Source organism: Betta splendens, chromosome 12 (genome assembly GCF_900634795.4).
Source record: "Betta splendens chromosome 12, fBetSpl5.4, whole genome shotgun sequence".
In the NCBI taxonomy this organism is placed as follows: Eukaryota; Metazoa; Chordata; class Actinopteri; order Anabantiformes; family Osphronemidae; genus Betta; species Betta splendens.
The window spans coordinates 10,120,496-10,135,376 of NC_040892.2; the positions used below are offsets into that span (position 1 = coordinate 10,120,496).

A 14,881-nucleotide genomic window follows, 5' to 3' on the forward strand; every position below is an offset into this window, starting at 1 on the left:
ATTTTTTTGTTTAGTCTGGAACACAACCAACAGGTCTGGTGCCAAGACGACTTTGCAAAGGCTCAAGGACATTTTTTAAAGGGCTTTGTTTTATGGCTTCGCATTAAGAAACGGAAGATTAGATACGGCCATCTTTAATGGTCTCAAAATGAAATTACTGAAAACATGGTTGACACAGAGCTGAGCGGATAATATGAAACAGCTTGATGTTATTGATGCAGATTGCCAATTCATTCCACTGTAGTGAATTACAGGGTCTACAGAGATGGATGGATGGATAATAAGGCAAGCTCAGAGTTCAGGGGACACGATTTTACAATTTTTTACATAATTGTTTACAGTCATTGGTGTTCTCAGCTAAATGCTAACTTAGCCTACTACTCCAATGTTGATTCTAACGTTCAGATGTTTATCCATCCAGTGGTTTTTGATATGTCTCTCTAAACCATAACTAAAAAACAATATCTTTAGGAACCATCCTCTGTGGAACATAAGTAATAATAATATATCTTAATAGGACAATTTTGTGCCATGATCTTTAGGATTTATCCTCATGGAACTTTACATGTCTGTTTAAATTCTTCTGCAAAATGTCAAACACATAAGCACCGAAATGAATGCAGAGAATCACAACATTTTGATTATACATCCTCTAAAGGGAATGAATGTCTTCACTAAGAACTGTAAATAGATTTACACATCTCCTGTGCTGCTACGGGAGACAGGTAATCACTAAAGTCATAACAGTTGTTAGGATATTTCACCAAGAATGTGTAAACCTGCAGGAGTCTCTGGTTGAAAGCTCAGGGGATCATGAAAATCAGTGGGATTCATCCTGAGGAGATCATGCAGGTCTTAAAAATTTCATAGAGGCCCATCTACTGAATGTAAAGCTAAAGATTCATGTTAGTCACATATTTTTTAAGGCCATCACTTACCAATATAATTTTTGGACACGGCAGTCTCTTTAATCTCGATGTGAACCGAGCCTTTTGGGATATGAACCACTTCCATGTAGCCTGGGAGACAACGCACAATCAAGGTGGTATTACTCCACTGAAACACCCCCTCCCTTCCCCAATTTTCATTTCTTCATGACATATTTTTAAACACAGAGAAGACAGAAAGTTACATATCTCATTAGGTACGACTACATACTATATAGGATAAATTCCAAACCACCGAAAAAGGCAAAGCAGCAGGGCATCAACCCCCTGTTCTTTCTCTTTACACAGACACACATTGTATTTTTAGATGGTTTTACTAGACATACCATAGAAGGAGAAATATGTTTCCCCTCTCTGGTCTCTATAGATGACCTCAGGCTATGGCTAACAACAAGCCCCAAGAAGTACTCTTGAAGTCATCACTCCATGATGTAATATTGGGAATGTTATTATTTCATGGTCAATATTCTGACAAAATAATTGTGAGCAGTGAAAAACACTTGTTGATGTTCATCATTTTGTTGTAGTGACACAAGTAAACTAAATGTAAGAGCTTGTCTTTCTGGCTTCAGGGATATGTTGGATTTGTCCAGATTCCAAAAGTTTGCCATGTGGATCAAAACCCAAAGCCACTCCCTAAGTCCTACTTTGTATTCTTGTCATAGTACTAGTGCATCTCTAAAACAACCTGGAGTCCGATTTACTAAAGTTTTACCTCCTCTGGGTAGTGACTCGTTGAATAGTCCCTCCATGGCCTCACAGGTGCTGCCGTCCCCTCCACACACACGACATCGATCTTCTTTAGCATCAGACCCCAAGATGTTGTCACAGCCCACATGCTTTAGAAAGAGAGGAGTTCTTGTTTCAGTGAAAGACTTGTACTGTATCTGTAAGTGGAAGTTGATTTAGCTTGAGGTCATTCAATGCATTGTTCTGTGAAAACCTTGGTTTTGTCCAAATGTCCACAGACAGTTCAATGTGTTGCCCTTTTGCAGAGGATGAGGGAGGCAATTCCAATCTCACGACTTATGTGACAATTTAACATGGAACCACTAAAACCCTGAAAAGTAACTCCATAAACCAACAAGTTGTGGTTTAACCAGGTAGAGTTATAATGCCTTCATTTCTTTTCATTTCATTTTAGCCTATATTTAAGAATAAACTGTTCGTAGCAACTGTGTCATCAGGTTTAACAAAGCAAGTCTGTATCTTCTACTTTAATCATTATTGTATAAGTACCTGCGGAGGCTGATGTTTTCAGTGTTTGCGCACAGATTTGTACACCATGTACGGCTATTAATGAATAAAGACATGGAGTCATCTCTTGTGTGTATTTGAATTTCGAGTCCATGAATCTTTCTGAGATTTCACTGACCCAGCTCGGCACCTTGGCTGCAGGCTGAGCCTACAGCTGCACACGGTATCGCTGTCCGCTAATCGACAGATCAATCAGAGCTTTGGAAAACACTAATAAGTGGACGTCATGTTAAGGCTTGTTTGTCCAACTGCACGTGCTTCTCTCTCGATAATTTCCATCTTTCGAGCGCCTATTCACTGCCTTGAACGGCTTTATGACCGGCTGGGAGTGTTACCATTGTCGCCCACGCTTCCTCTCCTTCTCTGGATCTCCCGTGTGACTTCCGCTCTCATTGTCTCACTTCTCTTTCCCGTTATTTGAAATCTTTCAATCTGTCGTAGGGTCTTCACCACATGTGCACACCATAGCAGTTTTGAGTGTTTCTGAATGCATTCCAAGCCGACGGCGTTCCACAGATTTATCATGGTGTGGCAGTGAAACCAGAGAGCCAGCCTCTGAAGTGCTGAATTGAGGCTGTAAGGCTCCTTTGGTAAGGAATACTGCAGCTATTGGCGAGCTCTTCGCGTTAGGACACACACTCTTGTTGTGTTTTTGTATTAGAATTAGACTAATGTTGTGGGCACCGGCGCGGTGCTTTCCTGCCAAGCGGGAATCAAAGTTTACGCTCAGGTGGAAGTCAAAGCAAATACGAAAAAAGTTATTTCAGCTGTATTTCAGAAAACGCTCACCAGCCCTCATGTCCACACACACCAACCGTGCAAAATGATTTATATTCACGAAAACAAAGACAACACTAACTGCCAACTCCTTTCAATAAAATGTTATTCGGCCTTGTTATTAAATCAGCCTTTTTCAAATATATATAAAATCATTATTCAATCAAAACAATGATTTTTGTGTTTTAGACAAAACAATTGCAGTCGAGGCTGCAGAACACTGATAAGAGTCAAACGGAGCAGTGCCAATCATTCGATTTCAATCAGTAAGTCAAAGACCTGATTGTTCTTCCCTGGAGAATAGTGCGGGTTTGTCCTTTAGCTGTATTGTTTATGCAGTCGCCACCTTACAAACTGTGCTGGCGGAGATAAAAACACAAGGAACAGACACTGAGGAAACCCGAGTTAGGTCGGCTACAGCGGCACCACAGCTGGAAACTGACAAAGGATCAGATCATAACAGCCACAATCAATCAGAGGAAATAACTCTAAACTCCATTATGTCATTCAGATATTGTCGATTTAGCTCCAGTGCATTCAAAGTCCAGCAGCGGTATGGGTTTAATGTGTGCCGATGTTTGTTTAATCGATTCCTGTCCTAACATTGTTCTAGATGCTTGTGTGTCATCTTTGTTCGCTCCACTTTCCCGACCTCCAGCTCGTCTTTCTACCCACGGTTTGTAAGTTTGTTACAGTAGTCAGTGCTATTGTGGCCTGGTTGGTACTGTATCGTTGGAAGTCTGGAAAGCATCCAGAACCTTGGATCAGAATTAGGATGAGCTTACCTTACACTCTCCATTGATGCAGATGTCCAGAGAGTCGGCCTGGCACCGGGTGCCATCTATGACTGCAGGAGAGCGCTCTGTGTAGAAGTTATAACCCTCTGCCAAGCAGTTCAGAGCACAGGGCTTAACACCACCTGGGTAACGCACAATACAAAAAGACAAGGCTATTGGCCTGAACATCAGCATACCCTGTCTAAAACCTGACATCATGACAAAACAACTGCCAACAACAATTACACTGACATTTAGAGGTAGTTTATCTGTTGTTTTTGTGTGACAGTTCCCAGGGTCACGAGGAGGTGATGGATTTGTCCAAGCAGATCCTTATTATAAAGCAGATCTGACTTAAGTTCGTCCATCTGCAGAATGAAATACTGTAAAAGCTCTGCTTCCATGCTTTAAACTCTTATCACCGTGTGTTCGAGCTTTTTGTGTTTAGAGTTAAGGAGATATTTCCTACAGACATCAAGGGGGAACAGGAGGTGGTGGTGGTACAAATCCTTCACTGCTGCCAGTCACAATAATAGTACCGGGACACATCACTCTGCCTCAGTCGGCTAAGTTTTGATGCATCATAGACTTTCTGACTGTCTCCGCCCTACGTACTGCTGGTTACCTGCATCAGGTGTGTTCAGCCAATCACAAGCTATAACTGTAGTGATGGCGAGAGGACAACATATCTAACAGGCAGTAGACCAGTGAGATCCTTCACGTAGACGGTGTGCAGGAATCCCGACAGTTTAAACTGAACACAAGCACATTTACAATTAGTTGGTGCAGTGGAGCTTTGAACTCACCGCCAGTGTAAGGCTTCCAGTTATAGTACTTTCCACGGAAAGGCATGTTATCAAAGTCGGCACACTGCTTCTCTCGAAAATCGCGAGAACCCGCAGGGCAGGCCTGGAAGAAAATCAGGAATATAAAACATTGTATATTAGAATTTACAAGTATCACATTCTGTAAAATCATGAGATGCAGACTAGCGATTAGCTATAACTACCATGTTATTTGAACAAGTGAGTTATCTGAGCAGACCGTTTTGTTCTGTCAAGTTTTATTTGCATAGACCGATCATTATAAATATGAGAACAAACCGTGTGTAAGATGTCTCGTTTTATTTTTTTAGACACTAAAACAGACATGTTTCTTGGAATTCCTAATTGGGAACAGTGTGTTTTGCGTTTGGGATGGTTTTGTTTTCATGCGTGGATTTATGACGGATAACGAAGCACTTCTTTGGCCGAGTAAGTAGAAACAACCAGAGGAGCTCGAAAGCCCAGCTCAGCTCAGGCTGGTTCAGACCTGGTGCTGGCTCGGACTCTGCTCAGACCTTTCGGGTTGGCATTCCACTGTGTGGGGTGTTGTTCCAATAAGAGGAGATATAAAGTGGGAAGAAAGACTTTATTGGTGTGAAAAGGTCTTTAGAAAACCCAGAATGCTCTTCCCCCAGGACAAATAAAAGCTCTTAGGTCAAAGCAGTATTTCACATGCTGAAAGGCTTCCTCGGTAAAGCGGGCCATGAAGAGGCTTTCATTAACACTCAAGTGTTTTTCTGCCAATATGGCAGCTTTAGACGCGCACATCAAACATGCAGATTGAGTGAGACGACACAGAAAAACTAAATGAGCTGGAGCCAAATGAGATTTTGGAGAACGCTGCTTAGTGGTTTGATAAAAAAAAAAGGTTTAAAATGCCATAAAACATCAGTCAGCACAATCACAAGCTTCTGAAACCCAAAGGCAGCAGGTCCTCACATTTAAGCAACTGGAATCGGAGCATGTTGGCCATTTGTTATAATAAATGTTGAAATAATTAATGGGTTATGAAAATGTTGTTGATTAAAGGTTTTTTAAGCACTACACCTCATATTTATGTGACAACCGTAGCACGTCCTCGTGCAGTCTTTGGTCTCTAGAGTTAAAAGGAATTCCACGGATTTTACACATCAACAAGCCCATTTGTTGTAATGTGGACTAAACAACCTGTGAAAACAGTTTCATGATGTCCTCTGTGGCTCTAAAGCAGTATTCTCCTGGCTGATTAATCTCAGTTTGGGTTAGAAAGCATATTTCTGATAGGAAGACTGGATTACAAATTGGGAGTGAAGACTTTGGAAGATGTAAGTAATGAAAATTACATCACGCTGCATTTTCTTTGGCGCTTCAAGTAAACCAGGGACTTGAGATGCTGCATCAACTTTGACGTTTCCTTTTTAAGCCAATACTATACAGCACCTGTCACAGTATTTTAGTCACAAGAGCAGCAGTGGAGTCTGGAGCCTCTGCCAGAGTTCCACTTTGGCTGCGTCTCCATAAATGAATCTGCTCCTCTGTCACGAGGATGAAAGTCTCCAGAAGGGCGTAAAATGCTGCTCAGGTTAACGCGATAGCTTGCGACTTCTTACCAATGTCAAGTGAACTGACTCAGTTTGCTACAGTAGCAAAATAAAGTACACCCATGACACGAAACCTACGTCCGGACCAGAAGTGCAGGATACGGCAGCTTTGTCACCACTTGCACAGAGTCTCAACGCAGTAGCATAAATAAAACTTTAGTGCCGTGACTCTGTCTCTTACAAATCCTCTAATTTAATGACTGTCTTCAAACCAAATGACCTTATATCCAATAAAAAGATATTTTTTTATCTGTAACACATCTGGCTTCAAGCATTACGCCAATAAAAATACAAAGTAACCTCGTGCAAGACAAATGTGGAAGCTACGGAAAGATGGCAAGACACCGCTAATTAAAAACATCTGACCACAGATCAGTGCCTACAGTAAGCATATAGTGTATGATCACATACATGTACTGCAATGTGTCTGTAGTCGTCATTGTATCCACATCTGGAGCTCGCACACGCTGCACAGTACCAGGTGTGGTCAATGTGATGAAACAGCAGTTAGGGATGTTGTTTGTTTCCCAAAAAAAACACTCAGCGCTTTTCTCTGAGCCTGTTATTTTTAAGACTTGCGGTTAAATGTCCACCAGGGCTTTAACTATTTCAATTTTCACCTAGTGGAAAAAAAAAACTGCTAGAAATAGTTGAACAGAGATCTCCACTTGCTGCCATGTTAAATATTTATGTTAACCATTGCTCCAGACCTCAAGAAAAGAATTGAAAAAAAACTGTCAATCGTTACTTGTGAAATATACTGCGACTGTCATCTTTGTTGACGCGAGACGAATGTCACAAACAATACATGAGCTTTAAAGCGACAACTAGATGAATAACCCTGAGGTCGCACGGGGAATATTAAATCGCAGCCCGTGCATTTTTATCATCATCTGTTTTGCGTTCCAGGAATAAAACATGTCAGAAAGCTCAGGGACGCTGCGGCGCTGCTTGCTGATCTCTCTGCTCCTTGTAAAGCCTTTTCCTGAGGCCGTGTCTTCTGCGCTCAGGCTGTGACAGGTCTAATTCAGCCCAGGTCACAGAAACAGAAGCTAGTGATGATAGTGTGACAAATACGAGTTGAGTCTCAGCGAGGTTTGAATGAATAACGATGTAATTGCCACATGGTCTGTGTCTTTATGCCTCTTCTTTCAATGGGATAAAGGCTTTGTGACATGATGTGCATCACAAACAAACTACAGATACTGTAGGTGAAGTAGTGGAGAGAGGTGGTTAGATGGAAGAAAACATTAGTTTTATATATATGATCAGCTCAGCGCTGAGCAGACCGTCATTTGTAGAGTGAAGCAGAGAAACTTACATCGGTGTTACAGGATCTGTAGCGTTTCCTCTCTCCAAGGCAGTACCTGCCCCCTCCAGACGGCCTGGGAGAAACGGGAGATGGCGTGAGTGGCAGTTTAAAGGTTGCTACCGCATCCAGCCCACATCCAACCCGCGTCCAACCCACATCCAACCCCATCCAACCCGCATCCAACCCGCATCCAACCCGCATCCAACCCGCATCCACATTCAGCCCGCATCCAACCCATCCAACCCGCATCCAACCCGCATCCAACCCCATCCAGCCCACATCCAACCCGCATCCGCATCCAACCCGCATCCAACCCCATCCAGCCCACATCCAACCCCATCCAGCCCACATCCAGCCCACATCCAACCCACATTCAACCCCATCCAGCCCACATCCAACCCCATCCAGCCCACATCCAACCCCATCCAGCCCACATCCAACCCCATCCAGCCCACATCCAACCCCATCCAGCCCACATCCAGCCCCATCCAGCCCCCCGCTCGCTTAGACCCACGTTTCATTTGCTTTTGGTGACGCTCGGCTGCAGAACCAACATCAGTGAGTGTCTGCCAGAAGACAAAGTGTGTTTGTGTGTCTGCGTTTGCTGGCTCAGTGTGTGTGCCAGCGATTCATTCATGAAACCCAAGCTCCTCTGAGAGCCCTTAAGTGTGACGTGACATTTAGACGGGAGGCAGAGGGAGGATTTTCCTGCCTGCTCTTCACTCTACGTCCACTGCTTGTCTACGGTGTTTGCCTTTCTTCCCTTATCGCCTCTGCCTCTCCTCTTGTCTTCATTAGCTTCCTATTAGAAGCCATTCTGCCTCTTTTCCCTCCCCCTTCTTTGCACCACTGCCTTCACGGCAGCAGTCACCTTACAACAGGTGTTTCCCTTTAAATCGGTGCCTCCTCTTCTTCCACCTCTTTCATGTTTGGTGTCATTTTGAGCCTCCTTCATGAAGAAATGTGGCAGTTGAAGACAAATAAAGGTCCTCTGCTTTCCAGACAATGAGGAGACGCACAATGTCTAATGAGGCTACACATCTAGAAGGAATCCTTCATTTTGACCATCATGACTCAATAACAATCACATTACCCCATTACTGTGGGCAGAACCTGGATGTGTGTGTTCAGCTTGCTGTGGCTTACTTTGCCTACTTACGCTGGGCTGTCACAGTGCCTCATGGAGGAGGACACACCTCCCCCACAGGTCCTGCTGCACTCCCCCCACATGGACCAGGGCCCCCAGCCTCCGTCCTCACTCTGAGGCCAGGTGCCGAACGCAACGCATTCCCCCTGGTAGCACCACTGGACAGCGAAGAGACGGAGAGGGAGATGATAGTCAGAATAAATCCATCACAATAAGATCCCTTGGACAGTCAGCAGTCTGCTAAACCTGAACCGTTTCCTTTTACATTCTCTCTCTCTCTCTCTCTCTCTCTCTCTCTCTCTCTCTCTCTCTCTCTCTCTCTCTCTCTCTCTCTCTCTCTCTCTCTCTCTCTCTCTCTCTCTCTCTCTCTCTCTACTTGCTTTGGCTGTTTTTGCATTTAAGTTGGGTGTTTCAGGGGCAGGAGAGGATGGAAAGCTCTGTGCAGTGTTGCTGGATGCCTGTAAGCTTCGTGCCGTTAGGTCCAGAGGAGAAGTGGGGCTCACTGTCCAAATGTGTCAGTAGGTTAAGAACACAGAGACAGTCAAGGTGAGGGCTACTCTCCTCTGACTTACTCATTCAGACCCTGCAGGATGTTTCCAAACAGAAATAGTACGGGGAGAAAGGAGATAGTCAACCAACACAGGGAAGGAGATGGAGGGATCTGGAAAAATGTCTCTTTGTGTCTGAAAGACTCTGTTTTCACTAAACACAGTTTCTGTCTCTCACCCCCCGCCTCCCTCCCTGCTCCTCCATTACACACTGAGTGAGAAATGGCTGACAGTCATATTGCTTTGAAGCTGTCCCCGGCAGCGTCAGACAGGGTGTGCCACCGGCTCTCCAAAAGCTGCTCCAAAGCCCCCCAGGCTCAACCTGGGGCCCCCTGTGTTGTCCAGGGCCCCGTCCGTGGACCCCGGCCCTCAAAGGCTCCACTCAGATAATGGTAATCACGGGTGACAGCTCGTGACACTCTCCCATTCTTCCCTTTTAGACCTCGGACCGTCCAGTGACAATGGCTACCGTAATCCATGTTAAAGCTGCCTCCCCCTAACCTGGCTGGCATCAACAGGCTGATGACATATAGCTTGGCTCGCTGGCGTGTCTGCGGTTTCAGACATTGCATGAGTGCACACTCCGAGCGTAGTGTCGCTTCTCAGACTGGGATGGATGCACGCTGAGGTAAAGCAGCTGATGCTATTGCATGTGACTTCTAATTAGGGCCGTGTCTTCTCGCGTCCTCTGCATTATATCGTGAAAATTCCCCCAAATGCACCATATCTGTTAAAGCCCAGGCTTAAAGTTTATATCAGAAACCCAAGAAAGGGGTTGAAACTGATTCACCACAAACAGGAAGAGGAGACAACGGCAGATGTTTGAGCAAATGTGGGCGAACTCTTTATTTGAGGTAGATGTTGACAGCAAGAACAGAACAGGATCTACAGGAGCTGTTACAGACGCTCCCACACAAAGTGAGGCTCAGTCGGTACCAGCTAACGCTAGGTGTGTGTGCGACTCACCCCTTTCTCAATGCTGCCCGTCTGGCACAGAGTCCCCTCCGCAGCCGGTATACTGTTAGTTACACAGCGGTTGCTTTTGCTAAGGCACCAGAGCTCTCTACACACTTCCTAGGAAAGAAGGCAAAAGCAAGTTGGTCAGAATAAATCAATTCAGCGAACCGGGGGCGGATTACTGAATAAGAGTGAAAATGATTTATCAGTAGCTCTTAGTGGTTTTCCTCTCGGTGTTTTTCTTCGCTGACAGCTGTGAGAAAAGCAGCGCAGAGATCTGTCTATAAATCTGCATGATTCCAGATCAAATCAGAGGACGAGCAGGCTTGATGAGACCACATCAGCGCGGCTAAGAGGCATCTATCTTCCAGAGTCCACATGCTTTGAATAATGGTGCGTCTTGAGCAACACACTGAAGGTCATGGGATGCTCTTAATGTTCTCCTATGAGAAATGAAGAGTCAGCTGGATCAACACCGTGACTAACGTTTGCTCACGTTCGCCTCCAGACCACACGGGACCGTGACATCAGTTCAAGAATTCCCATTTCAGCTTCTTAAGGGAAATCAAGAATGAGCAATAGGCCTCCCAAGTCTTGATAAAGATGACTAGCCGGCCTAACAAATATCTTTAGTATTGCAGAGTGGTCTGAACAAACATCATATCTCTGTCTACTTCTCAGTTTAGGTCATGAGGAAAATCCATTTAGATTACAGAGGAAGGGAGTATATGAGAGAGAGAAGGCAGTACTAAGTTGCCTCCAAATAAATAAAGCCATAAAGTGAACACATGTTACAAGAACAGCTCTGCACAACCTTGCATTAGATTTCCCATTAAAGCCAACTGGGTCGTCTCATTTCTCCACTTCAAAGGCTTCGCAGGACAATTGTGTACAGCAGAAGAGCAGGCCCATGAAAAAGAGTTATTATCCGGCACATAGAAGGTGACCCCCGGGGTCGGTGAACATGCTACAGCCCCGCGGCTCCCTGAACCCACCTACATTAAATAAAGCAGCAGACGGGCCACTCTCTGGTCGCAGCCAGCTGGTTTCAATAAGCAGCTGCGCTCGCTGTCCCGCTGCTCAGAGGTCAGTGGCTCGGGCCTTCGGCCGCATGGGTGTGGGCAGAAAGGCCACAGCAGCAGCCACATCCTACCAAAGCTGCCAAAGGGTTCTCATAGCGCTAGTGGCACTCAGATTAACTCAGGTCTTTAACCAGATAGGACAGACTCTTGCTAGAGGTCAGTCAGATTCCGTAGGTGAGTTTAGATGAACGTGCACAAGACGGTCATGCACTGAAACGCGGAGGAGTTCAGCAGGTTACGCTTGTGCCTCGGCTTCGGAAACCACACCGCTCCTTTCATTAAGCTTTATCCATGTCTGCGGCCGCGCCTGTCCTCCGCGCAGTCGCACGCAGCATCTCTTTCACAGATGGCTCTATGTAATAGATCAAGTCGTCAGATGAAAAACTCAAATTTAGGCCTGTTGGATCCGCGCCGGAATCCACTCTGCTCGTAAATGTGTGTCTTTCATGCTGATCTGAAACCACAATTATGAGCTTATGAGCCAAAATAACAGGCCTTGATTTGGGGCCGGTTATAATCTGCTGTCAGATATTTCTTTCAATGAAATGAAATAACTGTATGATCTCAGCTAATCTCTACCCCCACTCACACACACACACACACACACACACACACACACACACACACACACACACACACACACCCCGTCCGTTGTGCGCCCAGATATTTATGCAATGCAAATTATTATCGTGTTATTGTTCGTTAAATCCGGGGTTGTTACTCGTCTTTCACAGCCCGTGTCGCTCGAGGTTTGCTCATTACTTGGACAGAGGGGTTAATGATAATGGCTACGGACGCAGAGCACTACTGCGGGGAGCGCTGACTTCCATCCCTCATCTCTGCGTCCGGAAAGTTTAAGCATCAAAAAGAAAAATAAGGAAATGTGTGGACAGACACCTTCAGAGCCAGCTCGAGCCGCCAGACAATAATAAAACAATTATCTTCTTTGAGCAGTCACCCCCCTTTTATCACGACTAGGAAATCTGCCCTTCACTCATCAGGCTTTCACCACACATTTATCTTCAAATATGACATGTGTCAGCAATATTATATACAACCTTTCTGGTTTGCTGTGTTGTATTACTTCTTTGTTTCTTCTTTTTTAGGCTGGACTTGTAGATTTGTGTTGACAAGCATTGGGTCCATGAGTGGTTGAGTTTATGAGTCGCACTGAGGTCCAGAGAATGTTAGCTAGTTAACTACAGTAGTTAGCTTATACTCCAGCAGTTTTTAGCTTGTGTGTTTGATTTAAACAATTTCGCTTAATAAAAGGACTGATTATTCTAAATACATGATGGGAAAACTGATCCAAGCTGTGAGAAACAGGTGCCTAATAGGAATATTTACATGTTTGAGGGACAGGAGGTTTCAGTTTTTCTAGCCTTTTAGCCTTTTAGCGGGGCTCCTGCTGAGGCACGAGGAAGAGAAGGATGCTGGTTTCTTACCCCGTACTTGCACTGGCGGGAGGAGGAACCGTACTGGAAGCGACACTGCTCGTCCGCATCGTACACCTGCCCCGGGGCCACTGTTGGGTACAGGAAGTCTCGCTTCAGAGGTTCATTGTCCAGACACGTCCCCCGACCTGAGCTGTCAAAAAACAAACCCACAATAGGATTGTTTCTTACAACAAAGGAACCTTTCTACAGTTTGCTGATGTGTCCACATTGGGCCCTTAAAAGCCCGAACTTCCAGGCCCGAGGAGCTCTGAACCACCGATGTAGGAAGCTCGTCAAAGACCTTAAATTACATGTAATTAACGTTGGTATTACACATCAACACCTCTTCATCAAAGCAAGCGAAGCGCAAGCAGACGCGTTTAACCAGAGGCGATGACGGCAGGCTGATCTGGCCTTTAAACGCCGGCCCTCGCTGCTTTTATGGCTCTGCACTGTTCTCTGTGTCACCGCTTCAACCGAGTCCACGGTGGAGCCAATAAAATGACAGAGCGGGGAAAAAGGAGGAGAAAAACCTGGAGAGAGCTGTCGGTCATATGTTCAGGCCGGGGATTATATTTAGTCTGTTTTGTCAGATAGAAATATGCACAATATGCAAAAATTACAATATGCAAACGCCAGCCAAGTTTCCACTGTTGATGCTGTTTGTGGTCGGAGCTCGTCAAATATCTGATGTCGCGTAGAGGCTTTTCTCGTCCCATCTACGAGAGCCAAGAGAATAAAATTGTGTTTTATTCTCTTGGCTGTAAGAGATTAAACCCATAATAAAGACAAGTGCGGGTCCACAGATGTGTTTCATTGTGATCTCCGCGTCCCCCTCTCATCCCCGCGTCAGAGGATTCACTCAAGGCGAGATCCTACTACGACTATTTACTATAACGCCGTGTTCCCTTCCAGCTGCTGCAGCTGCAGCGCGCCGTGGAGGGCTTCCCGTGCCTCGAAAGGAAAAGTGGGCCGCGTGACAACAATAACATGGAGCTAGGCTTTGTTACGGAGGAGGCTAAAACCTAGGCTCACACTACAAGAAAGTGTTGGACTGAAGCAGAGAACGCGTCCAGTTCACCAACGCAGAATATTTAGAGAGTTTTGCTGGTTCTCTTCTTGTTTGGCATCACTTTGTTGTGTTTTAAGCTGCTTTTTGTTTGTATTTAGTGTTTTCCATCATTTTGTGTCCTTTATTAAGATCCCATCACTTCCTGTTCCTGTCCAGATATTTCTATCACCTTTCGGAAAAAATCTTGATTTAAACAAGCAAATCACATAAATGTTTGTTTTCATTCTATTGAAATAACTATGTTGGGGGAATGTAGCAAACTCCTTCTTCGTTTCTTCGTTCTTTTGTCAGTTACTGAATGGAACATTCCCTTTTCGTGCTCCTCAGAGGACGCGCCCGTCGCACCGACAGGCTCTGAGGATGAGCACGACTCACTATTTGTTGGTTTGGAGAGAGACATAACAATCAAACTGTAAACATAGAGGCTATTCTTTGAGTCGGTCGCGGAAGCTTCCTGTCCAGCGCGTTGGGCCAAATTCATTATGCTTCGGAGGAAATCTCTGTTAATAAGCAGGAACATTGGCAATCCTTGAACCCCTGACAGCAGCCGTTCATGTAAATGTTAAGCGTGCTGATCCAAGCGTGATTAAATCAGACTAACCTAACAATTATCATAGGGCACAAGTCACACAAATCTAATATGAAGCTAAAAGGAGCATGTGGTGTCTGAGGGTTTAATAGACCCAAACTGAGGGGCTTTTAGTATTTATAACCACCTGGCAAGGCAGACGTGGGGGAACTGAAATGAACTGACATGTGAGTGCATTCACAGACCATTCCTAAAAACCCCAAACAAAGCGCTACATATTGCTCAAGCAAGACGGTGAATCTAGGCCAACACCGCAGCCAAAGTTGTTTACTTGGCAGCGCTGAGCGCGTGCGATATCCAAAAGTCTGATTGAGGGAGAGAAAGGGGAGGACAATCCGAGTTTACAGACAGAAAGCCTTTTGTAAGAAACAGAAAAACTGAAGGGCAATAAAAACGCAAACGAAACGAGAAAACGCACGCGACACTCGCGTTGAGCAGATGATGCTTCTGCTCAGTTTTGCTGCGTGGACGGGAGCGGGAACGCGACGGCGAATCCAAGAAGTGGCTCTTTGTGTCCCAGTTGGAAGCTGCCATATAATCCTGTCATCTCCGTCCCGGGCGCTGTTCACTAGCCCTC

At 45.1% G+C, this 14,881-nt stretch overlaps 1 protein-coding gene across 1 annotated transcript in view; it reads right to left on the reverse strand.

Moving 5' to 3' along the window:
- adamts6 (ADAM metallopeptidase with thrombospondin type 1 motif, 6) overlaps positions 1 to 14,881 on the reverse strand; it is a 38,181-nt gene that overhangs the window by 12,329 nt on the left and 10,971 nt on the right. Inside the window, exons 11-18 of the mRNA XM_029169496.3 lie at positions 12,653 to 12,794; positions 10,135 to 10,242; positions 8,633 to 8,778; positions 7,483 to 7,546; positions 4,564 to 4,666; positions 3,767 to 3,900; positions 1,663 to 1,786; positions 939 to 1,019 (exon numbers count right to left, since the gene is read on the reverse strand). Of these exons, the coding sequence (XP_029025329.1) occupies positions 939 to 1,019; positions 1,663 to 1,786; positions 3,767 to 3,900; positions 4,564 to 4,666; positions 7,483 to 7,546; positions 8,633 to 8,778; positions 10,135 to 10,242; positions 12,653 to 12,794 (902 nt within the window). The remainder of the gene's footprint in view (positions 1 to 938; positions 1,020 to 1,662; positions 1,787 to 3,766; positions 3,901 to 4,563; positions 4,667 to 7,482; positions 7,547 to 8,632; positions 8,779 to 10,134; positions 10,243 to 12,652; positions 12,795 to 14,881) is intronic.